This window comes from Myotis yumanensis, unplaced genomic scaffold, assembly GCF_028538775.1.
Source record: "Myotis yumanensis isolate MYYU_CA2020_CCGP unplaced genomic scaffold, mMyoYum1.0.hap1 SCAF_3, whole genome shotgun sequence".
Classification (NCBI taxonomy): domain Eukaryota; kingdom Metazoa; phylum Chordata; class Mammalia; order Chiroptera; family Vespertilionidae; genus Myotis; species Myotis yumanensis.
The window spans coordinates 82,865,719-82,890,475 of NW_027223754.1; the positions used below are offsets into that span (position 1 = coordinate 82,865,719).

The 24,757-nt window shown below is 40.0% G+C and overlaps 1 protein-coding gene across 1 annotated transcript in view; it reads left to right on the top strand.

The window, feature by feature from the left end:
• The first annotated feature begins 17,082 nt into the window (after nt 1–17,082).
• Nucleotides 17,083–24,757, top strand: part of TNFSF11 (TNF superfamily member 11) — a 32,225-nt gene continuing 24,550 nt past the window's right edge. The window contains exons 1-2 of the mRNA XM_070407457.1: nt 17,083–17,313; nt 23,912–24,079. Coding sequence (XP_070263558.1) covers nt 17,083–17,313; nt 23,912–24,079 — 399 coding nt within the window. The remainder of the gene's footprint in view (nt 17,314–23,911; nt 24,080–24,757) is intronic.

A 24,757-nucleotide genomic window follows, 5' to 3' on the forward strand; every position in this document is an offset into this window, starting at 1 on the left:
ATGAGAAACTGAGGAAATTCAGTTCCTCAGTTGCACTAGCCGCGCTTTAAGTGCCCCACAGCGACACGAGTCTAATGACTACCATATTGGGCAGCACAAATATAGGACATTCTCATCATGGCAGAAGAGTCTATTGGACAGAGCAAATGTAGTTAAACCAATAAATAGGGGTTCATATGAAATATTTTTATTTCAAAACATTTTGTAAACTTTGGCCTGTAATACCTGGAAGGGCTGGTTAAGGTTGCTAAATTATATCTCCACACTGCAGACTGGAAACAAACTTAAACGTTACCCAGAATACTTACCTATCTGAAGATTAATCCACTCCACAACATCCCCACCACGCCTCGTCCTATGTTGGGCTTGATAATTCCAACAATAGATATTTGCCTTTCAAGGCATGGATTTTATTGGTGAATTCCCCTTAGTCCAAAATGGTTGGCTCCTAGAAATGCTAATTTTTCTTTGAAAATATTAAGGAATTTCATATTCTTATGAATGCCTTTACAGATGAGTCACACAATTTCCATTACAATTGTGTATAGAAAGTGTAAATGTCATATGTAGTTGCAAATGTCAAAAATAAAATGAGGTTATGCAGTTGTCAGCCCACTTGTTCTGTGGTATGCTAATAATAATAAAAAATACATTTGAACATATTACCATAGCCAAATGGATGACTTATTCCTAACAGTTATTTTACACATTTCTCAATAATTTTCTTTCTAAAAAATCTTTTACCATTGAAAAATGAGAGAATTTTCCAGATAAAAAATTAAGTTTACCTTTTATCACACCCACATCTTGAGAATGATACTCAACCATGATAGAAATATTTCCATAGAATTTCTCTGCTTGAGTGAGCAGGGCATACTGATGTATTCCAACTTCTTCTCAAGGTCTTGTCATTGTCAACTCTATGGTGCTGGGCTGGGCCAGTGCACCAGTGAGGCGCTCGGCCACGCAGCCCTGCAGCCATCCTATTCTGTGACCCTGCAGCCACTCTACTATGTGTGTCCCTTACTTGTTTGGTAATTCTTCTAACTCCTCCACTGCTCTCAGTGATCATTTCTAACTGCAATGGGCTATTCTTTACTACAGAGGATTTTTCATTGCTTCAATTCTTCGGTATCTTTTCATGCACATTGGATTTATGCTTAAAGATAAGGACTTGAAGTGACTGTTCTTCAAAGATTCCTAATTATTGTCACTAAGTAAAATGCAGAGACTTTGGGGCAGCTCTTTTTCTCAATGCTCTTCCTCTTACTTTCACACTGACTGATGTTGACAGGAATCTAACTGGCTGATAAATGGTGCTGTGTAGTAGTCATAGTAACAATGACAATGCTAACAAGAATGATAAGATCTATAAAATGTATATATTAAACACTATTCTAAAGGTTCTGGATATGTTGAGTCATATTGTATTCATCACAGCCCCATAGGGTAAATGTTGTTTTCTTTATTTTCAAATGAGTTAAATAAGGCATAGAAACATGGGCCACCCAACCAGTAAGCGGCAGAGCCTTGATTTACCCACAGGACACATGGCCCCAGTGTCTCTGTTTTTAACCATTTTGTTTTAGGATAGATTTCTAAAGTTTTCACTCTGTAATAGAGCATGGACATGTGCATGTTAAACAATCATTTATTTCTGTCCTTTATTTTGCATGAAGACTGGTAAAACCCATGTACTATTTTATGAGAGGCAGCTTGGTATAACAGAAAGAACATAAAATCTTAAGTCAGCCAGAACTGATATAACATATGTTCAGGCATTCAATACATATTAGTTTGAACAAAGGCTCATTGGGCTATCTTCAGAAATGGATTAAAAACTTAAATGTTAAGACACAAAACCATAAAAGTCTTAGGAAAAAACAGGCAGTAAACTCAGAAAAATTATTACTAAGAGCAATGTCAGAGAGTTTACTGCCTGTTTTCTTCTAGGCCATTTATGGTTAAGAGTCTTACATTCAAGTTTTTAATCCATTTTGAGTTTTTTCTTGTATATGGTTTAAGAAGGCAGTAGCTTCATTTTTTTTTTTTTGTATATACCTGTTTAGTTTCCCCAACAGCATTTATTGAATCAACTGTCTTTACCTCATTGTATGTCCTTGCATCCTTTGTCATAGATTAATTGACCATATAGATGTGGGTTTATTTCTGGGCTTTCTATTATGTTCCATTGATCTATGTATCTGTTTCTATGTCGTTTTGATTAATATGGCCTTGTACTATAGTTTGATATCAGGTATCATGATAGCTCCCCCTTTGCTATTTTTGTCTCTCAAGATTGGTGTGGTTGTTTGGGGTCCTTGGCAGTTCCATACAAATTTTAGAATTATTTTGCTCTAGTTCTGTGAAAAGTGCCATTTTGATAGGGATTGCATTAAATATCTAGATTGCTTTGGGTGGTATGGACATTTTAATCATGTTAATTCTCTCCATGTGGACGGTATAGGCATCCATTTATTTGTATATTCTCCAATTTCTTTCTTTGATGTCTTATAACTTTGTGAGTACAAGTCTTTTACTTCCTTGGTTAATTTATTCCTAGGTAATTTATTTATTTTGATGTAATTGTCAATGGCATTCTTTTCTTAATTTCATTTTCTGATGGTTCATTATTGGTGTATAAAAATGAAACTTATTCTGAATATTAATTTTGTATTCTACTAATTTATTAAACTTATTTATCAGGTCTAAATTTTAAAAATATATATATATATATTTATTGATTTCAGAGAGTAAAGGAGAGGGAGAGAGAGATAGAAACATCAATGATGAGAGAATCATTGATGGGCTGCCTCTGGCACACCCCCTACTAAGGATCAAGCCTGCAACCCCGGCATATGCCCTGACCAGGAATCAAACCATGACCTCCTGGTTCATAGGTCAGTACTGAACCACTGAGCAACACCAGCTGGGCTAATTTTTTTTTTTTATGGAATCTTTAGGGTTCTATGTAGTATCATGTCATCTGCAAATAATGATAATTTCACTTCTTCCTTTCCAATTTATATGCTTTTTATTTCTTTTTCTTATCTGATTGCTGTGGCTAGAACTTCTAATACTATGTTGAATAAAAGTGGTGAAAGTGGACTTCCTTGTCTTGTTCCTGATCTTAAGAAAAAAATGTTTAGCTTTTCCCCATTGAGTACGATATTTGCTGTGGTGTGTCATATATGACTATTACACTTTCAATAATGTTACTAACCAAAAGTTCAATGTTGTGATTCCATGTTAAACATGGAGATATTGAATCCTTATTGGAACCTTCTTCATAGAGACATAAATCGTAAGGGCAAATGTATTATGAAAATACTGACAAAGAATGAGAATTCTCATTCTCAGAAGTTGGAGGAGAGGAAGGTCAGGGAATAATGTCATTTCAATGAAGACCAGATCTAAAATATCCAAGTTTTTCCTACATATAGTCAGAGGAAAATAAAATAGCAAGATGTTGGAAACTACTTTTGGGACAGGTAGTAAATATGATTAACATAATAATCTTAGTAATACAGCCAAAATACTTAATCCCTGAAGAAAAAAAAAAGATTGCTCATGAAATAAATTAAATCGGGGAATAGCAGGCACTTAAAATTCAGCATGTCCAAAATAAGACTCACTTGTTTTTTGCACCAATCTTCCTACACCTGATTTTTTCTCTGGCGTTCTCTCTCCTTTAGACAGTACCACTACTTCGTCATCCATCTAGAAACCTGAGTCACCCTTGTCAGTTCTCCTTTTCTCACCCTCGTCGAAGTTGCCTTTTCCTTCTAAATATCTCTGTGATCAGTTACTGCTTCTCCATTTTGACTCTTTATGCCTTAATTCATGCATCCATCATTTCAGCTTATACAATTGCAGCTATCATCTAACTGACCTTCCTATTTCTCCTTTCTATCTCTTACATGTCACCATCCTCTATTATGTCAAAATAAATTTTCTAAAAACAACTGGTTGTGCTCTTCCTTTGCTTATTGTTGTTAATGGACATCTGACGTTTACAAGATAAAATCCAACTCTCTAAACAGTTCAAAAGGCTGTCCAACATCTGTCCCCAGCCAGATCAGAGGCCTCTTGCACTTTAGCTACTGTCAATGTGCTCTCTTCCTCAAATGTGCCTTCTTTTGGGTCTCCAAGCCTTTGCCCACATTCCAGAAACGCCAACCTCAGTTGGTTGACTCCACAGACTCCTACTCATCTGTGAAGACCCAGACTCATTAGAACTTTTGTGAAAACCTCCTGGACTCCCCCCTGCAGAGTTAGTTGAACCTTCTCTGATTACTTGTAGCATTTGCTTCGGACTCCTAAGACAGCATAGAGAAACCACATTTTAATTTGGCTTAAATATCTCTCTTATCTACTACATTAAGAGGGTAGGAACTGGCTATTAAAAGTGCTTATTTAGTGAACAAATGAAAGAGATTCAATGTCTTTGGCAGGGGGTTTCAATACAATTTCATAGAAAGAGAAATTTATAAAGTCAATGACCAAATAGTAATTGAATGTTTTGTTAAAATTATCTAGTAAAAGGGCATTTGGGTGAGATACTTTTTATATCACTAAATTAAGATTATAAAATATTTGTTTCTTCTTTGTTGCAAAGACAGTGTGCATATTTATGTGGATATATATTATATGTAATTAAAATATTTGTTTACTGCAAAGATAGCAGATATATATTGTATATATGTATACGCACACATATACATTTAAGTTATGCAATAAAAAGAAAGAAGATCAAAGACTTTTAAAAATAAGTAAATGGCCCTACCCAGTTTGGCTCAGTGGATAGAACCTTGGCTGTCAGACTGAGGGGTCCCAGATTCCATTCCAGCCAAGAGCACATGCCTCTGTTGCAGGCTTGGACCGGGTCGGGGAGCATGTGGGAGGCAAACAATCAATGTGTCTCTCACATCAGTGTTTCTCTCTCTCTGCCTCTCCTCCTCTCTTCCACTCTCTCTAAAAATCAAGGGAAAAATATCCTTGGGCGAGGATTAAAACAAACAAAAAACAACAACAAAAAAAGTAAATTTATAGAGGTAGTGAGATAAACAGATTAAATATTACAAGATAATATTTGAAATAGTAAGTTTAAGTGCGATTTTGATTCATAATGACTTCATTCTCTAGCATCACCAAAATCTTCTATTTTCTTTATATGAATTCATCCCCTCGGGCACCCAAGGCAGAGGTAGAGGCATTAATCAGTCACTTCTCATGTTTACTCATCAAGTTCTATCTCTTGTATTTCTTAAATACTAAAAAAATAGAATCACTAATATAGTCCCACTCTCTTTTAGGCACTATTCTAAGCACTTAATCTAGATTAGTTTATTTAGTTCTGCCCACAACCCTATGGTATGGGTACTCCTATTACCATGCCTATTTTATAAATGAGGGTTCAGAGAGGTTAAATACATTGCCCATGGTTGCACAGACAGGAAATAGTGGAGTTACTATTTGAACCCAGATAGACTAGCTCTAGTCAGTATACTTAACTCATCAATTGACTGCCTCTCCTCAGGCCTCCTGCTCCAATCAGTCAGGATTAGATCTTCCTTCCCTGCCCCCACTTATACTCACTTAGATGCCTACATCTTCTTCTCACAGATCTACCTGCTTCCAGTCAGTCACATCTCAACTCCAACCTTAACTAAGCACCCAAAGTCAGATGTTTAAATTACCCATCCAATACCACCTCCATACTTAAAATACAACAGTGGCTTCCTATTTTAAACTTGTTTTTACTGTTACTATAGCTGGAAATAGTATGCTTGTTGATTTTGAGCATAGGACTTTGTCTTCAAGTGAAAATTTAATGGAAAACAATAAAATATTTAACTTGACCAGCTCTGATTAAAGGTCTACGCTTGTGATGGGCTCATGATTCAAGAAGGGGCCCTAAGGAATCCCTAAGTGGAGATTTGAAAGCAGCATGAGAGATACCTGAGAAAGCCAGGCCAGTGGTTCCTGCACCAGCCAGACAGGTGAGAAACAGTCCTGGAGGCCTAAGGGGGATAACAGACAGAACAGCTGCTGAAGAATGCAGGGTTGGGCACAGCAGGATCCCCAACAGTGTCCCAAGGCTCCGTGTTTTTCTCCTTCAGGGTACCTCCTTTCCTCTTGGCCTCCTCCTTTCTCTGGGCTGTGGGACTCTCATCCTTGCATCATAATTCCAAGATTTTAATGTCCCAGACCTTTCTTTGACTATTTGCCATATCTAGTGGAAGTAGCCTGCACTATGTAAAGCCTTGTCAAGATATCTCTATCAGATAGATAGTGGTTGTCAAAAAGTGTTCCTCAGACCCAAGGGTCTCTGAGACCAGTTCAGGGGATCCTCAAGATCAAAGCTATCTATAAAGTAATACTAAGGTCATAATTTGCTTTTTTTTAAAACTTTGTAGACATCTGCACTGATGGGTAAAATGCTGGAGCCATAGCACAGCTGGCACCAAATCAAATACAATTGATATGAAAACTGCATTGGTAGTTATTGTATTCTTCACTGCTACACACGTCATGGTTTAAAAAAAAGCCAGTTTCACTGAAGAATATCCCTGATTAAGCAGTAAGAATTCTTATTTTTATTAAATCTTAACATTGGAATATACATTTTTAAATGTATGAAGCACTTCTGCTACATAAGTATGATTGTCACATGGAAAAGCACTTGTGTGATTGTGCAAGTTGCAAGATGAATAAATACCATATAGATTAGCTTTCCAAATTTAGTGCTTGGCAGATATTGTCTGGAAAATGAACAAAGTGGGCCTGTCAATTTAAGGAAAACAATTGGCAGTATTTGTTGCCAATGAAATAATTCAAGCTTTCAAGGAAAAATAGAATTTTTCAAAACTTCTATCTATTACTGTGAACTTAGCTTTCTAATACTAAGACTTTACTGATAAAATCAATGGTGGTATTAATGAATGAAGGTTTTTCATATTGTATCATAAAAACTGTCAACATTTGGAAGATCTATGGAGCTCAGTGAACACATATTTTCTAATGACCAATGCCTGATGCAAAATTATCTCTGGGTAAGAGATCCATTCAAAGGAAAAGACAGACCAATGGGTATTATTATAGCAGAGGAGAAAAATTTCACTGATGGTTTTAGATTCCACAGTGTAGCTAATGGTTAAGAAATGACCACTTGTTGTGCTTTGGTGTAATAGAAAAGGAGAACTCCACAATTATCTGGAAAGGCAACTAGACTATTCCTCCCTTCTCTAACCATATGTTTGTGTGAGGCTATATTTTCTTCATGCAACTCTAGGAAAAACAATGTATCACATCAGAGCGGGTACAGAACAGAGAGGAGAATACAATTGTCTTCTATTAAAAATTGTAAAAATAAAAAATGCAACTCTTTTCATTAATATTTTTATAGTTATTTTTCACAAATTATATTACATGTTACCTAAAATGAGTAAAAAGTGTTCTGTTTGAATTTCTACTAGGGTAAATGTTTGATACATATACCTATATTAAAAATGTTTTTGGTGTCTTTAATTTTTAAGAGAGAATAAAGGTTCTGAGACTAAAAAATTTGAAGAACTACTACTATGTTGATAATTATATAGAATCTAAAAATCACTTAAGTTCAAATTTTCTTAGGTTCTATAAGCTTGATATTAAAATTCTATGATAATGGCATTAAAAGTACATATATTTATTCCTTCATATTGTCTGGGCATATTATGGCTTTAAGTTTGCTGTATGCTTTCCTCATTTAATTAGACCAAAAATATATTTTAAAAGTGATATTATTTGGGGTACTTTCCTCTTTAACACTCAGTTTTCTGTTCAACTCAGTCCTCTATTATTGGAATGGCAGAAATATTTATATATTATCTTATTTCAATTATTCATTTATTTTAAAAACATTCACTAGCATTGTGTTAAGACAGTAGAATGAAGATAATTAGTTCCTTCATGGAGCTTACAGTCCAGTAGGTGAGAAAGAGAAGTAAATTACTAGAGGAATCCAAAGGTAACAAAATCTCAGACATATGCTGAAGCAATTTCTTCACTGATACAGCTCCTAGGGCATTGGAAACTAAAGAGAAAATAAACAAATGGGACTAAATCAAAATAAAAAGCTTCTCATAGCAAAAGAAACCATCAACAAAACAACAAGAAAGCCCACTGCATGGGAGAACATATTTGCCAATGTTATCACCGATAAGGGTTTAATCTCCAACATTTATAGGGAACTCATACAACTTAACAACAGGAAGATAAACAATCCAATCAAAAAATGGGCAAAGGACCTAAATAGACACCTTTCAAAAGAGGACATTCAGAAAGCCAAGAGACATATGAAAACATGCTCAAAGTCACTAATCATCCAAGAAATGCAAATCAAAACAACAATGAGGTACCATCTCATACCTGTCAGAATGGCTATCATCAACAAATCAACAAACAACAAGTGCTGGAGAGGATGTGGAGAAAAAAGAACACCTGTGCACTGCTGGTGCGAATGCAGACTGGTGCAGCCACTATGGAAGACAGTATGGAGTTTCCTCAAAAAGTTAAAAATGGAACTCCCATTTGACCCAGTGAGCCCACTTCTAGGAATATATCCCAAGAAAACAGAAACACCAATCAGACAGGATGTATGCACCCCTCTGTTCATAGCAGCACAATTTACTGTAGCTAAGATCTGGAAACAGCCTAAGTGCCCATCAGCAGATGAATGGATTAGAAAACTGTGGTACGTCTACACAATGGAATACTATGCTGCTGTAAAAAAGAAGGAATTCTTACCATTTGCAACAGCATGATGGAACTGGAGAGCATTATGCTAAATGAAATAAGCCAGTCAATGAAAGAAAAATACCACATGATCTCACTCATTTATGGATAATTAAGACCATTATAACCTGATGAACAAAAATAGATACAGAGGCAGAGCAACATCGAACAGACTGTCAAACTACAGTGGGAAGGCCAGGGAGGGTTGGGGGGTTGGGTAAGAGATCAACCGAAGGACTTGTATGCATGCATATAAGCATAACCAATGGACACAAGACACTGGGGGGTATGAGAGGCCAGGGGAAGGTCAAGGGGAGAAAAAAAAAGGATACATATATAATACTCTTTGTAATACTTTAAGCAATAAAACCATTTTTTAAAAAAGTGGTATTATTTAGGGTACTTTCCTCTTTAACACTCAATTTTATGTTCAACTCAGTCCTCTATTATTGGAATGGCAGAAGTATTTATATATTTTTTTTTTTTTTTTTATTTCTTTTTTTTAATTTTTTTTATTTATTTATTTTTTTAAATTAAATCTTTATTGTTCAGATTATTACATTTGTTCCTCTTTTTTCCCCCCATAACTCCCCTCCTTCCAGCTCCCACCCCACCCTCCACCCTCACTCCCCACCCACTGTGTTCATCCATAGGTGCATGATTTTTGTCCAGTCACTTCCCGCATCTCCCACACCCCTTTTTCCCCCAAGAATAGTCAGTCTATTCCCTTTCTATGTCCCTGATTCTATTATAATCACCAGTTCATTCTGTACATCAGGTTATTTATTCACTTGATTCTTAGATTCATTTGTTGATAGATGCATGTTTGTTGTTCATAATTTGTATCTTTACCTTTTTCTTCTTCTTCCTCTTCTTAAAGGATACCTTTCAGCATTTCATATAATACTGGTTTGGCGGTGATGAACTCCTTTAGCTTTTCCTTATCTGTGAAGCTCTTTATCTGACCTTCAATTCTGAATGATAGCTTTGCTGGATAAAGTAACCTTGGTTGTAGGTTCTTGGTATTCAGCACTTTGAATATTTCTTGCCATTCCCTTCTGGCCTGCAAAGTTTCTGTTGAGAAATCAGCTGACAGTCGTATGGGTATTCCCTTGTAGGTAATTGAGCCTCTTTCTCTTGCTGCTTTTAAGATTTTCTCTTTGTCTTTTGCTCTTGGCATTTTAATGATGATGTGTCTTGGTGTGGTCCTCTTTGGATTCCTTTTGTTTGGGGTTCTCTGCGCTTCTTGGACCTGTAAGTCCATTTCTTTCTCCAGGTGGGGGAAGTTTTCTGCCATTATTTCTTGAAATAGGTTTTCAATATCTTGCTGTCTCTCATCTTCTGGCACTCCAATGACTCTGATATTAGACCGCTTAAAGCTGTCCCAGAGGCTCCTTACACTATCTTCACACTTTCGGATTCTTTTTTCATTTTGCTTTTCCAATTGGGTGTTTTTTGTCGAATCTTTGGTTTGATTATTGTACTCCTCTGGTCTGCTATTGGGTATAATATTCTTTATTTCAGTCCGTGTATGCTTACTTTCTAATTTCTTTATCGTAGCATCGAGGGTCTCATTAGTTTTCGTGAGGCTCTGCACAAATTTATGGCAAGCCCTCAAAATTGCGATTCTTAGCTCCATATCCTCCATTTCTGTCATGTTTTTTTGTCTCCGCATCTTTTATGCTTTCTTGGTGCACCCCCTTGTGGTCTCTGTGCGCAGTCTTGTTCTAGCCAAGCCTTAATTGTTGTAGTTAACACTAGAGGGGTTTGACCACCAGGCCGACTGGCTGTGGAAATCAGCTGTGTGGAAAACGTCTGCCTTCTGGGGAGGCGCTAATCCAGCCTTTGCCTGAGGCAATCGGCAAATGGCTGTGCGCAGGCTTTGGGCGGGGCGGGATCAACAGGCGGGCGGAGGGAGCAGTTATGGCCACGCTCAGTCCCGTTCCCAGAGGCTCTGCTTCTCAGAACCCCGGCAGCCACTGCAAACCTCGGAGAGAAAGCTGCCCTCAGGTCCCAACTGGTGCCGGATAATCCCGCTTCTCCCGTTTGAGTCTGGGTCCCTAGAGACTCGCCCGGATCTGGAGCCCAGAGTCTGAGACTCACTCCCGGCAGAAAACGACAACCGCGCCCTCAGCCACCAGCCCGCTTTGCGCGCGCACCTCGGTACCTTTGTATTTTCCACACTGCGCCGCCTCTGAGCCTCGATTTGCTGTTCTCTTTCCTTCTAGTTGTAGAGTCTCTCTTCAGCCAGCCTTCCTGTGGTTCTGGGTGATGTCCGTTCAGTCTTTTAGTTGTATTTTTGAAATGGTTGTTTGCGGCAGCGGTCTCCGGTGTTTACCTACGCCGCCATCTTGGTCTCTCCGAAGTATTTATATATTATCTTATTTTAATTATTCATTTATTTTAAAAACATTCACTAAGCATTGTGTTAAGACAGTAGAATGAAGATAATTAGTTCCTTCATGGAGCTTACAGTCCAGTAGGTGAGACAGAGAAGTAAATTAAAGATTACAAAAAGAAGTTTTGGAGCTGTGATCAACATATGCACATCTATACTAATAATAAAGGAATATGCAAATTATCCGGGATGCCATCACAGTAACAGTAACAACCGAAGAGCAGGCTGCATGGGGTGACAGGGTCGGCAAGGGAGTTAGCGAGGGATGACCAAATGACTGAACAGCAGGCTGTGTGGGGTGACCAGGCCAGCAGAAGGAGCAGTTGGGAGCAACCAGGCTGGCGGGGGGTGGGGGGGCAGTTGAGAGCAACCAGGCCAGTAGGGGGGCAGTTGGGGGCGACCAAGCTGGCAGGGAGGGCAGTTGGACATCTCCCAAGGGGTCTTGGATTGGAGAGGGTGCAAGCTGAGCTGAGGGGACCCCCCCATGCACGAATTTCGTGCACCAGGCCTCTAATCTATATAATAAAAGCCTAAGTGACCATTACAGCTGAATGACCAGAACGACCGGTCGCTATAATGCACACTGACCACCAGGGGGCAGACGTTCAATGCAGGAGCTGCCCCCTGGTGGTCGGTGCACTCCCACAAGGGGTGCGCCGCTCAGCCAGAAGCAGAGCTCACGGCTGGCGAGTGCAGCGGTGATGGTCGGAGCCTCTTCCGCCTCTGCGGCAGCACTAAGGAGCAGCAAGGAGGCGGGTGGTAGGGAGCGAGAGGTTCCTGACTGCAAGAGGGCACAAGCTGGGCTGAGGAACCCCCCTCCTATGCACAAATTTTGTGCACTGGGCCTCTAGTATTTAATAAAGAATCATAGAGCCCAACCTAGGAGCATTAGTACTTGGGGCCTTAACTGAATGAAGATAAGCCAGGGGTCAGGTGAAAAAGTCAAGGAAGGGAAATCCTGGCAGAAGAGGCTGGATGACCAATGGTATAGAGGTGAGAAATGGGAGGATGCAAGTACTTTTGTGTTGTTGGGGCATAAAGTGTGAGGCTGCAGGGAAAAACTGAGGCAACAAAGGAAGTGGGAACCTGAAGATAATACAAGCCATGATAAGGAGATTGAGAGTAATCTGACCGACTAGTGGTGTTTAAGGGGGCTCCATGAAGCAAAAGCAATGACTGAAAGCTGCAGGTCTGTGGAAATGCTTTGTATGGCCAACCAACATGCTTAAGGTGGATTTGAATACATTTCTCCAGTTTGTCACAGTCTTCAACATTCTCCATGGTCTTGTCTCTTGTCTTTCCTCTTCTTGTTCCTTCATTTCTTATATGTCCCCTGGTTATTCTTTTACTGACACTTAGGCCATCTGTGTTGTACTGTCCATTTGTGTCTCACAGGTGTCTCTCATCTAGTTTTTACTTAAACCCTTGTTGCTCAAACCCTTGATATATGAAGTACAGCCCCCCCCCCCCCCGCAAATAAAATTTAAAAATTTAAATTTAAATTCCAAAATTTAAAAATTTTGGAAAACAGTGACTACGGAATCTCTTTTCAGGATATTTACAATATATATTTGTACATTAATGCCACTGCTAAGAACTGTATTAAACATAAAACAACTAATGTGTTGCTTAACACAGTATTTTATAATCTGACCATGGGATCACCCTTTTTACTAAGTGAATGCCAACTAACATTTCAAACAGCCATTTCACAGTGTGGCCTGGGACTGTCTAAGAGTCTCTGAGATCCTCACAGGGGTTATTTCCTTTCTCATTCTCATTCTTTCAAGAATGTACAGTGGAGTGTTCCAGAGACTGTAGGATATGCAATATTATAACACATAAGTATAGAAGTGGTTATGAGAATTTACAAAGCCAAATATTAATATTTCCTCTCTGAAATAAACAGAAACATATTTTTAAAAATCTCTTAGTTTGGATTTCTAATATGCCAGGTATCTACAAATACAACTCATATAAAGAAAAACTCTTTGGGGTCCTAAGGCCCAAGAGTTTGAACATTGCTGACCTAACAGAATTACTAGTAGTGGATAATGATTATTTTTGCCTTCCCAGCAGCACAGCATCAACTCCTTATCTTTTTGATATATGCACTTTACTTTTCTTTTGGGAATTATCTCTCCCCTCCTCTTAGCTCATGAGATTCAGATTGGGTTAACTCAATTGTCTGGCTAAAGGGAATGGCATTTGATTCAGGCCTATATCCAGCCATGCCTAAGTCTAGACCTAAGCCTACATTTTCAAATGCATGAACCAATAATTATTGTCACTTCAAAAGAATTCTGTCTTAATACACCAGGTTACTAGGAGATACAGTTTGATAAATGTTAATCTAATTACATGTTGTTTGTGGCTGAGAAGTGATAAAAACTTGAATCTTCAGTTGTGTTGGTCTTGGCATTACTTAATATGCATTAGTGATGATTTAATTGTTTTTATTTTGGTAACAAATTAACTGATTACCCGATTTCTTTCTATATAAAAGCCTATGAGACCTGTCGACCATTTGACCATTCAACTGTTTGACCAGTAGCTATGATGTGCACTGACCACCAGGGGGCAGACACTCAATGCACAGGCATGGAAATGTGGAACAGATTGATGAATCTCAGAGGGAAGCGGGGAGGGGAGGGCAGGAAGAGATTAACCAAAAATCTTAGATGCATACTAGAGGCCCTTGGCCTGGCCTGCGGGGATTGGGCTGAAACCAGCTCTTCAACATCCCCCGAGAAGTCCCAGATTGTGAGAGGGCACAGGTTGGGCTGAGGGACACCCACCTCCGCCTGCCAAGTGCATGAATGTTGTGCACCAGGCCTCTAGTATAATGATAAGTGTATTAATGATTTCACAGTAAGACATATAAGTCCAACAGGAAAGATATATTAAACAAATAATTACAAAACCACAATCATCCTCTGTTTAAGATAGCCCCCTGGTCATTTTCTCCTTGGGTAGCTATTAGGGATTTGTTTTAATCATTATCTTCAACCTAAGTGCCTTCTCTGACTCTTTAGAACAGGTTAGGCCCCATTATTATTAAAATGTTTTCATTGTACTTTGCTTTTAAAACAGTTATTACTATTTTAGTTAATTATTTGTTAGGTGATTTGTTCAATATGTTTTTAGAGTGTAAGCCCCATGTTCTGTTTTGACCACCACTTTGTTCCTAGGGCCCAGCTTAGTGCTTGGTATATAGTGGGTTCCCACTAATGTATCTGTAGAGTGAATGACTGAACGCATGAGTGTCATGACAGAAGTTAAGGGTGCCTTGAAAGAGGGCGCCAGCCCAGGACTTCTGGAGAAGGGACATCTGAGCTGAGAGAGGAAGGACAGTAGGAGAGTCATCCTGAATGGGGAGATGGGAGAGAGGTACACTACAGCTGGGAGTAGTATCTGAAGCTGATGTGTAAAAAGAATCTTGAGCCAGAATGTGAAGGACCATTTGAGGTTTTTATCATCGAGTTTAGACTTTTACTTAGAAGTCATTGAAAGATTGGAAACAGGGAAATGATAGATCTCTTTACTATAAAAGGAAATCTTGATCAGTGTGTACAAAACGGTTCAGGGGCAAACAAGACTGGAGGTAATGGGACCAGTTAGGTGATGTAACTAATTCAGGTACGAAGCTGTGGCTTTGACTGGAGTAGTGGCCGAGGCTCTGTGGATCCCTTCAATCATTTTTTATTCAACGTGTATTTACTGTGCACCTACTATGTAACAGGCAATGGTCTAGGAAATGGGGATAAAGTGGTGAGTAATACAGATAAAGTCCTTGAAAATATTGGGTTTACATATGAATTGGGGAGTGGAATGCTGACAAATGAGTATGTAAATAAATAGGCAAAAAGAGAGGTTCAGTGTCTTTGAAGGAGCAACAGGTAGACTAAAAGTGGAGTTTCCGATCCGGCCTGTGGGTATTGGAATACAATGGGATGACATCTTTAGAATAATAAAGGGAAAGAACTGCTCCAAGGTAGGAGTGTCACATGAAGAACTGTAGAAATGTAATACACGTAATATATGGTCTGGTCCTATGTACGAAGCTCTGAATCATACCTGACCATGATGCAGAGATCAGAGGAACCTTCTTGCAGTCTGAGTATGAAGATGTTAAGGAATAAAAGCCATGGATAAAACAATAGGGAAACACGGAAGGGCTGCGGTAAAGTCATTGTGGGTTAGTTGTTATAACACATTTAAAAATCTTTGGTCCTTATAAAGATTTAGAAAAAGTTTGAAATATAGAATTGTTTCCCAAAAGAAGAAGAGGGACAAGGAAGAGGAGGAAAACAACCCCACTTCCCAAAGTTGACAAACAGAAAGTAGAAAGAGGCCCAAGATTGCAAGGAGCAGAATATTAATGTGAATTATTTCTGTATTAGATTTTGAAATAATTCCCCTCTTTCCCTAGCAAACTGATATACATGCATATATAAATGTTAAAAGCACTTCTGAATTTGGACAAATAATTTAATTTGTATGGGTGCTTTTTTATCCAACCTGGGTATGCTTTCTCAATGTGTGCTGAGTTCTAAGTGTTCAGTTGAGGTCACCAGCTTTAATAACTTAGAGATGTGCCTTTTGTGATAAATCTTATCTATAGAAGTGCCCATTAGAGAACTATGCAAAAAGAGGACACAACATTAAAAAGCATTAATGAAAAGTGGAAACATCCCAAGTTTTTCTAGGTTTCAAAATTGGCCAGAACCTCCCATACTTCCTGCTGAAGATGTATCAGAATTTGTGAGCAATGCTCATATTTTCATTTTATCACCAAGAACACAATTCTAAATAGAATCTTTTAAAAAGCCCTGGAAAGTTTTCTTTAGCAATGAAACTAACATTTAACTACACCACCAGCTTTGTGTAACATTCCTTTCCTGATTGACAGTTGGATGAGCCCCCCTGGGGCTGCCTCCATGGGGCGCAGACCGCTCCTACCTTTAGGGTACTGAAGGGAAAGAACTGCCAGGCGGTAGGGGTGGCGCATGAGGAACTCCGTAGGAATGTAATGTATGATTCTATATATGAAGCTACGGGGTCCTACCACTCTCTCTTTCCCCTTTTCTTTTTAAAATCAGAGTTGGTACCTATAGGCTCTCTACTGTCACTTTCAAAACCTGCCTGCTAAAACCACTTTGAGGGCTCAGAACAGAGATTTGGGAAGGGCGGGGGGTGGGGGTGGGGTGGGGTGTCTGTTTTCCTAAGTCCGACAAAATACTAATTCAGAACCTAAATTTGGAGCCATGATAGAGACTGCAGTCTCAGGACCCCTGAGGATGGTCCTTGCTGATGTATTTGGGGAAGAGGTGTGCGGGGTGGTTGGGAAGGACAGGAAGGAGAAACACATTGGAAGGACCTTCACGGATGGCCAAGTCCTATAGGGGAAGCTGAGGTTGAGGAATGCAAACTGCCTGGGGGAGTCTGACGTGACCTTTAAACCGTAGCTGAGACATGGCATCTGCATCTTCCCTGGCCCATCGCTGGGAACTCCAAAAAGGCAGCTGAGGATAGACCCGTGGTGTCTGTAACCACTGGAACAACCCACAGTCTCCTCCTCGGAGGGCTGATGGGGGAGGAGGCTTTGAGTGAGAGAGTAAGAAAGTAGGGAGGCGAAAGGAAGGGGAGCCAGAGGTGGGAGTGGAAGAGGCAGCCTCACCCAGGGCTGATTGGCTCCCGAGGCCAGACCTCTCGAAGCGGTTTATAAGAGTTGGGGCGCCTGGGCGTCCAGCCCGCTCGCCCGCGCGCCCGGAGCAGCGCCCGGCTCTGAGCGCTCCCGGTCGAGGCCCGCCTGGCCCCGCGCCGGCTTTGGAGTTGGCCGCGGGCACTTGAGCGAGGGGAGAAGCGAGAAGGAGGGGAGCGCCCGAGAGAGCGGGCGGAGCGCCATGCGCCGCGCCAGCCGAGACTACACCAAGTACCTGCGTGGCCCCGAGGAGATGGGCAGCGGCGGCTCCAGTGCCCCGCACGAGGGCCCCCTGCACGCCCCGCCGCCGCCCGCGCCGCCCATCCCGCACCAGCCCGCCGCCGCCTCCCGATTCATGTTCGTGGCCCTCCTGGGACTGGGGCTGGGCCAGGTCGTCTGCAGCGTCGCCCTGTTCCTCTACTTCCGAGCGCAGGTGAGTGCTCGCCTCCCCAGCGGGCGCGGGCCGGGCGCACCCACCTCGTTTCTGCCTCCCGCACCGGTGGGAAACTGAGTCTGGACGGCTCGGCTCGCCAGCTCTTGCTGATTCCGGAGAGGAAAGTGACTAGAGAGCGAAGGTCCGGCTCGGGGGCAGCCTGGCGCGGGGCCGGGCGCGCTGGCCCTGGTCTCCGTGCGCGCACCGGTCTCGCAGTGCTCGGAGGCTGAGCGCGTCTGGGCTGGTGCTTTTGAATTTCCCCCGGCGAGACCGCATTGGTCGCTCACCTCTTGTGCAAAGTATTACACTTTCCCTTCCTTTCAGTTCTCAGTGGGAGCTAAGAATTAATTTATGCCCCGTTAGGGGGAAAACGAGCGCCTTCACTTAAGCATGGGGCCTTTCTTCCCTTCCCCGCCCACCAGAGGGTCTGGGTGCCCGGGGCCAGCTGCTGTGTAGGTACCTCGTACTTGGGTCCGCGTTGCTAGTGCTGCGGGCGGGCGGCCGCTGGAGCCCCGGGTGGGGATGCCCAAGTTGCTAGAAGGGCCAACTGACAGTGAGGCCAGAGAAACCAGGGCTCGCTCACGTGGGCTGGAAGAAGAGGGAAGGACCCAGGTGCCTTCCCACCAAGGTGAGCACAGGAGGGCAGCAAGGTGTGTGTGATGGTGGCCAGGTTCTCTCCCCTGACAGCCTCAGGACAGTCTAGCAAATAACCAACCTTTTACCAGATGAGGACAACAGCTTGGAACTGCAGAGATAGAAAGGAAGGGGTAAATGTGTAATATTATGCTTTCTGGTGGTTTATGCTCTTGTGTTTTCTTGGAAATTGCAGTGCAGTTGGTTGGATTCATTCAAATACTCTTGTCTGGTGCTGTGAACTCTTTCTCAGAGGAAGTGGAGGGCTGACTGTGCATTTTTTTTGTTTTATGGGAAAAGAGAGTTGGGTTTGGACTTCATTGGTTTTCAGATTCAAAGGTGATTACTAAACCCAATTGGATGCATCAAAACATGGCAATGCCTGGGGTTGTATGGGTTTTTGACACGTGTCAGAGTTTTGAACTCCATTACTTGATATCGTAGGCTTTTTGTTAAGTTTTCATCATCCACTAGTTTGCGTTTTGTAGAACTAGTTTGATTATTTACTAAAACAAAGGTAGAAATAGTATGTGCAATACTTTAGAAAATTTGTATTTGTATAGTAATAAAAATAATCTATTGCAAGATTTTTTTTCTAAAAACAACATTGAGTGATTTACTTGCAATACAAATCTATATGAAAGTAAGGAACTGTTTTTCTTCCATTGGAGTATGCTGCAGTCAAGAATGGGTGGTTTGCCCTAGGCAGGTTGGCTCAGTGGATAGAGCATCAGCCTGTGGTCTGGGTTAGATTCCGGTCAAGGGCAGTACCTCGGTTGCAGCCCTGGTCCGGGCACGTGCAGGAGGCAACCAATCCATGTGTTTCTTTCACATCAATATTTTTCTCTGTCTTCCCCTCTCTCTTCCACTCTCTAAAAATCAATGGAAAAATATACTAAGGTGAGAATTAAGAAGAAAAGAATAACTGGTTTATTTATTTTCCCATCTAGCATGTTGTTTTCCCCACCCCCATTGAATGCTTGTGTATAGAGTGCCTGCATTGCACATGGCACTATTAAGTACTATGCAGCATGAGCTTAGAATCATTTATTCAACATACAATGTCCACTGACTATGTGCATGGCATGGTGCCAGTAATGGAGAAGCCTACAACGAAATACTTAAAATTTTTAGTCAAACAAGAGGCCAGCATTCAGAAAAGGGCCCAAAGAGGCACTAGTTCTCTACCTGTTATCTTCTCTAACATCTGTGCGATAGGACATCTTCACAGCAGTAATAGTGAAGTGAGTGTTCAGCATTGAAAGAGCAATAGGGAATAAATGAGTTCTAGGGACCATGAGCAGCTTAGTTTGGCAGGAACCTTGGAAGTTGGGTAGCTACATAGGAAAGAATGACCTGCTGGGCTCTTATTACAGTTGTTCAGCTTCTTGGTAGGATTTCTCAATATTGATTGTGTGGTGTGATGAGGGGTATTGCCTTCTGATGATCACCTATCATAACTTAGCAGTCTTGATGTCACATGGATAATAGTGAAGCCCTTTTCCAAAGTAAACATGTAAGTGAGCCTAGCTAGAAAATTTTCATTTGGAGAATGTAATGTAATGGTATTTCTGGGTACGATTTTCCTAAATGGCACAAAAATTAGTTTTCTCTAAGACGTATGCAAAATATATTAGCCATTACTCTGAACCCAATTTTGCACTGCATTTTAAAAGGTTACCTCCTTCAGTAAAGAAGTAATATTAGGAGCAACGTGTTCATAAGAACACACCACTAGGTCTGGTTGCATTTTAGTGAGAATGAGATCTAAGTTTGATATCTAGAGGATGCCTGATAATTTAGGGGTAAATTTTGAAGTAGTTACAAATGAAATGCTATGATGTCTGGAGTTTGTTTCAGAATAATGGTGGAGAGCGTGGGGAAGGGAAGTGGTTATTTAGAGATGAAACAAGGTTGGCCATGCCTTGGCAATTTTTGAAGCTCATGATGGGTATGTTGTGTTCAAGCTACAATTTTTCTACTTTTATATCTGTTGGAGGACTTTTTCAAATTCTAGCTAAGAGAATCGACTCATTTTGACCTGTCACGGATTTAATATTTTCACTTGGTTAGCTCTTTGGGTTAGAACTTGGTACCAAATAAGATAGTTTTTTGGCTCCCACTAAAGTTGTGGATCAACTGCTTGGGGTTTGTGAATGCATTTGAATTAGAATGAAATCATCTGATATCAGATAACATTGCACTTTACAGTAAAAAAAAAACAACAACATGAGAAAAAGGGTCCAATTTTATTGTTTTTATTTAAAGGGGGAGAGGAGAAGCCATACAAAAAAAGTTTAATTTAGTTTTAAATGCATTTAGAAGAATGCTAAAAATAGTGTAAAATTACAGTGACTTAAGATTTTTTTTTTTCTTCTTGCCAGGCTGGTGTTGCTCAGTGGTTGAAGGTCCACTGTGAAGCAAGAAATTGCTGGTTCAATTCCTGGCATATGCCTGGGTTGCAGGCTCGATCCCCAGTAGGGGTGTGCAGGACGCAGCTGATCAATGTTTCTATCTCTCTATCCTTCTTTTCTCCTCCTCTCTCTCGAATCAACAAAAACATATTTAAAAACATTAAAAAAAATCTTTCTTCTCAACTCATGTTTGAATAGTTAAAAATGAATCAATCTCTTTAAAGTTTGCAGATCACCAGTGTTTAAATGAAGAAAAACGGGCACTAGATCCGGTGTAGATTGGCTTTTCCCCCACCAACTTTGCCAAAGAAAAAATAGCATGTGGCTTGTACCATCTACTTACCACATAGTACTCATACTTTGGGTTAAAAAACACACCAACACAACACCTTCTAAAAAGTTGCCTGTAAAATGTATGTGCACTTTTCAAAAAACACCCCTATAACCATATTCAAAGTTTAGAGATAAGCTTTTCAGAAAACTCAATCTCTGTTGCCCTTTTAAGTCCTTTCCCCAAACCCCCAATAGGCACACCAACCTCTCTGGCTGTGTGCTACCCAAACAGGAGAGCAGTCCCTACTGAAAATCTGATTTTGAGGTGTGCAGGCTGCCTGTTTGTAAAAACAGATAACGAAATAGTACAAATGTCAAGCATCCTGCCTCATTTAACCCTTTAAATGATTAAATTTCAAGGAAGATTTTTTTAAAATGAGTTTTTAAAAATAATTTCATATGAACTACATCATCTGATAAATGCATTTTAAAAGTCTATTTTAAATCAGATATTCAAGCTTTATTTAATCTTTTCAGACATATCTGGGTACAATGAATTCATTTGTAACTAAGTTTACTGTGATTTTTAAAAATTAATTTCTGTGGTTCTCTGTTGCGTTTAAGTTCCATGAAGGTAAAAGGACTGTCTGTTTTGCTTACTATCTTATTCCCAGTATCTGGCATGTTTAATTTACTGAAAAAGCTTTTCAAATGATTTGCAACACCAGAACTATATCCATTTCTAATTTGTAATATGTGCATTATCTAGTTAGTGACTAAAATAGACTAAAAAGTATCATTTTTTTAGTTATTCAAATTTTCTATATAGACTGCTTTGTAAGAGATAGGTAGAGTAGGAGGTACATTCTGAAACAGTGGTTCAAAACTGCACGTTGAGCCGAAACCGGTTTGGCTCAGTGGATAGAGCGTCGGCCTGCAGACTGAAAGGTCCCAGGTTCGATTCCGGTCAAGGGCATGTACCTGGGTTGCGGGCACATCCCCAGTGGGAGATGTGCAGGGGGCAGCTGATCGATGTCTCTCTCTCATCAATGTTTCTAACTCTCTATCTCTCTCCCTTCCTCTCTGTAAAAAATCAATAAAAAAATATAAAAAACAAAACAAAACAAAAAAAAAACTGCACGTTGAAACGCTGTGGAGAGATTCAGTTGGCCCCTACCCTCAGGGATGTTGATTTCAAATTAGAAGGGCGATCTGGGCATGGACATTTTTTATGAGAGAGGGGACAAACTCTCTGCATTATATTTCTTTGCATGAAATCGTTAACCATTATTAAGTGCTGCAACATTTTAGTACTAATTAGTGTTATTTGTGAAAACATTTTAAAATAGGTGTCCAGGGAAATCTGAAGTTACTTTAATAGCAGATAATTTATATTTATATATTTGACATTGAAAAGCATTAGTTGTCCAGCTTTAATGTACATCAGAATCAGTGGGATCCAGTTAGAATGCAGATTTCCAGGTAGTGAATGGAGGCTGGAGGGTGGGTGTGGGGGAGGCTGTGATTCTGCATTCCTAACAAGCTCCCCCTGAGCCCATGACGCAGCAGGTGTTTGCGCTATACTTTCAGTTGTGAGACTCGAAGGGACTGCTATTTCTGTTAGATGATACTTCTCTTGTTGGCAGGATTTGAGCTGAACCAATTTTAGGGTTACCGCCATTTCCCCACTGGCACCATATTGTTCCTTTAGCTCAGCAGTTTTCTGGTGGTGAGCCTACGGAGGCCCTTGCATGATTCTTCTTTCCTAAGGCCTGAACTCAATGACCCTTCATATCAGTTGCCCAGGCTTCCCTGGTTTTGTGGGAAACTTAGTGGCCTAAGTGAGCTTTTTAAAAACAAAACAAAACATGTGATTGAAAGCTTTCTTTATATAAAAACTCACATATTCTTATTTGTACTAATTATTTTGAAGAAAATATGAAAGTAAATATGGATTGCAAATAATTTTGCTTTATGAGTGATACCTTTCCCAAGATTATAGGTAATCCTCATATTTTGCAAGACTGGAATAATAAAATTCATAAAGTGGGTGCACACTTGTTGAAAGGCTATCATTTCATCTTGAGAATTTCAGATGTAGATAGGGTACTTTTCAGTTTATAGCTGATGATTCTTTAATAAATTTGAACATCTTTCTGATTACTTAAAAAATAATTAAACCTGGGAATGGAGACTTGGTATTATTGGCCAAGTTGATTACTATAAACTAAGGCAATTTTTCATATTTTTCATCTAATCTGTACCTACTGATAAGTAAATGCACAAGAAGTACCTTGAGTTTTTTAAATAAAAGGACAACAAATTAAACTATTATTATTAAAACAATTGACAGCTAATTATCTTTACCCTTTACTTGGCAGTTGAAACCACTACAAAGGCTTGTCGGAGACCTGGAAGGAGTGGGCAGAGAATTTTAAGAAAAGAGCAATACTTAAATGTTTTTGCTGGTACCGATTTAATCAGACCACCAGCTAGTAACTTGATGGCTATATATTGGGTGGGACAACGCCTTACATTACAAGAACTTTAGCATCCCCTCAGGACATATCCACACAGCCTGCTCAACCCCATGCAGCCATCCTCATCCCAAGTGGCACCAGCACTCACCCACACACATTCCCGGGCACCCCTGACAGCCCACCACTCCAGGTTGAGAGGCACTGATACGGGATTCAACAAGAAGGAAAATTATGTTCCAGCTTTAGGTTTTCTTTGGGCCTAGGAAATGGATTGCTCTCGCCCTTATTTAGGTTATTAAAATACACATTATTTTAAGAAATAGGCTAGACAAACATGGTGGTTAAGAGAGTTGTTAATTTCATTTGACTTATGTAGACTTGGTGCTTTCAATATCTAAGTGGGCTCCATAATCCAGTCTAGCATGAGGCATGTGACTTGACAAAAAGCTTTCTCTACCTGCACTGACCCCATGCCAGATGATTTTGACAATTTCCCTATGAATCACGTGTTGAGGATGATAGCTACTCATAAAAATGAACTGGAAGTCAATGTTTTACCTGAGACTTATGTAATTTTATTAACCAATGTCACCCTGCTAAATTCAATAAAAATAGTTTAAAAATCAATCAATCTTTTTGCCAATTTGAAGGTAGCTGTATTAACTATCAATTATTGGGGACATGAAGACTCTTGAAAAAATGATTTTTTTTTTTGTTCTTAAGTCAGACTTTATTAAATAGCAGAATGGTTAGTGTTAAACACTCTCATGTGCTTACTCTTTTGTTTTTGTTTCTCAGATGGATCCCAATAGAATGTCAGAAGACGACACTCACTGCATTAATAGAATTTTCAAACTCCATGAAAACACAGATTTGCAAGACACAAGTCTGGAGAGTCAAGACACAAAATTAATACCTGATTCGTGTAAGAGAATTAAACAGGCCTTTCAAGCAGCTGTGGGAAAGGTGAGTCCACATGGAAGGTTATAAGTCAAGGGCCCTCGTTGATTCTACTAATAATGAAATTAAAATTGGCTAAGTGCTATTGAGTTTATTCTTTTTTATTTTGAGAATTTGTAGAAGAGCTAAAGAGAATTGTCTTAAGGGATTAGCAGAATTGTTTTGAAGTTGTTGGTTGAATACGGTGACCAGAGACATTCATGTTCATGGAAATATTCCTTTATTTCTTTCCTTTCTTTCTTCCTCTTTTTAATTTTTTTTTTTATTTAGAGAAGAGATTTAAACTTACACTTGGAAGGAGGACAAAGATGGCTTGTGGTAGTCAATGGGTCAGTTTGCTAGTTTGAATTCCCTGCCCTAGAACATTCCCTCAGTTCAAAGGACTTTCTGCTAGCTATTTCCTTCATATTTGGTTTTGTAATAGTAGGATCTCCTATTCTATATCTGTTGATCAAGGGCTCTGATGAGAATAATTTTGACTGGTCCATTGTTGTCATCTATGGTGAGGAGGCAGGCAAGAAGACCAGGAAATGATGTGATAGGTGAGAAGTTCTGTGTCAGTTTTCTCATTTTCTGGGAGAACTAGGTGAGAAGATAAGAAATGGGGACAGAGAAGACCAGTGACTTCTATTATGCTGACAGCTCCAAATGAAAATCACTTGTAATAACTGCTTGTTTTACTTT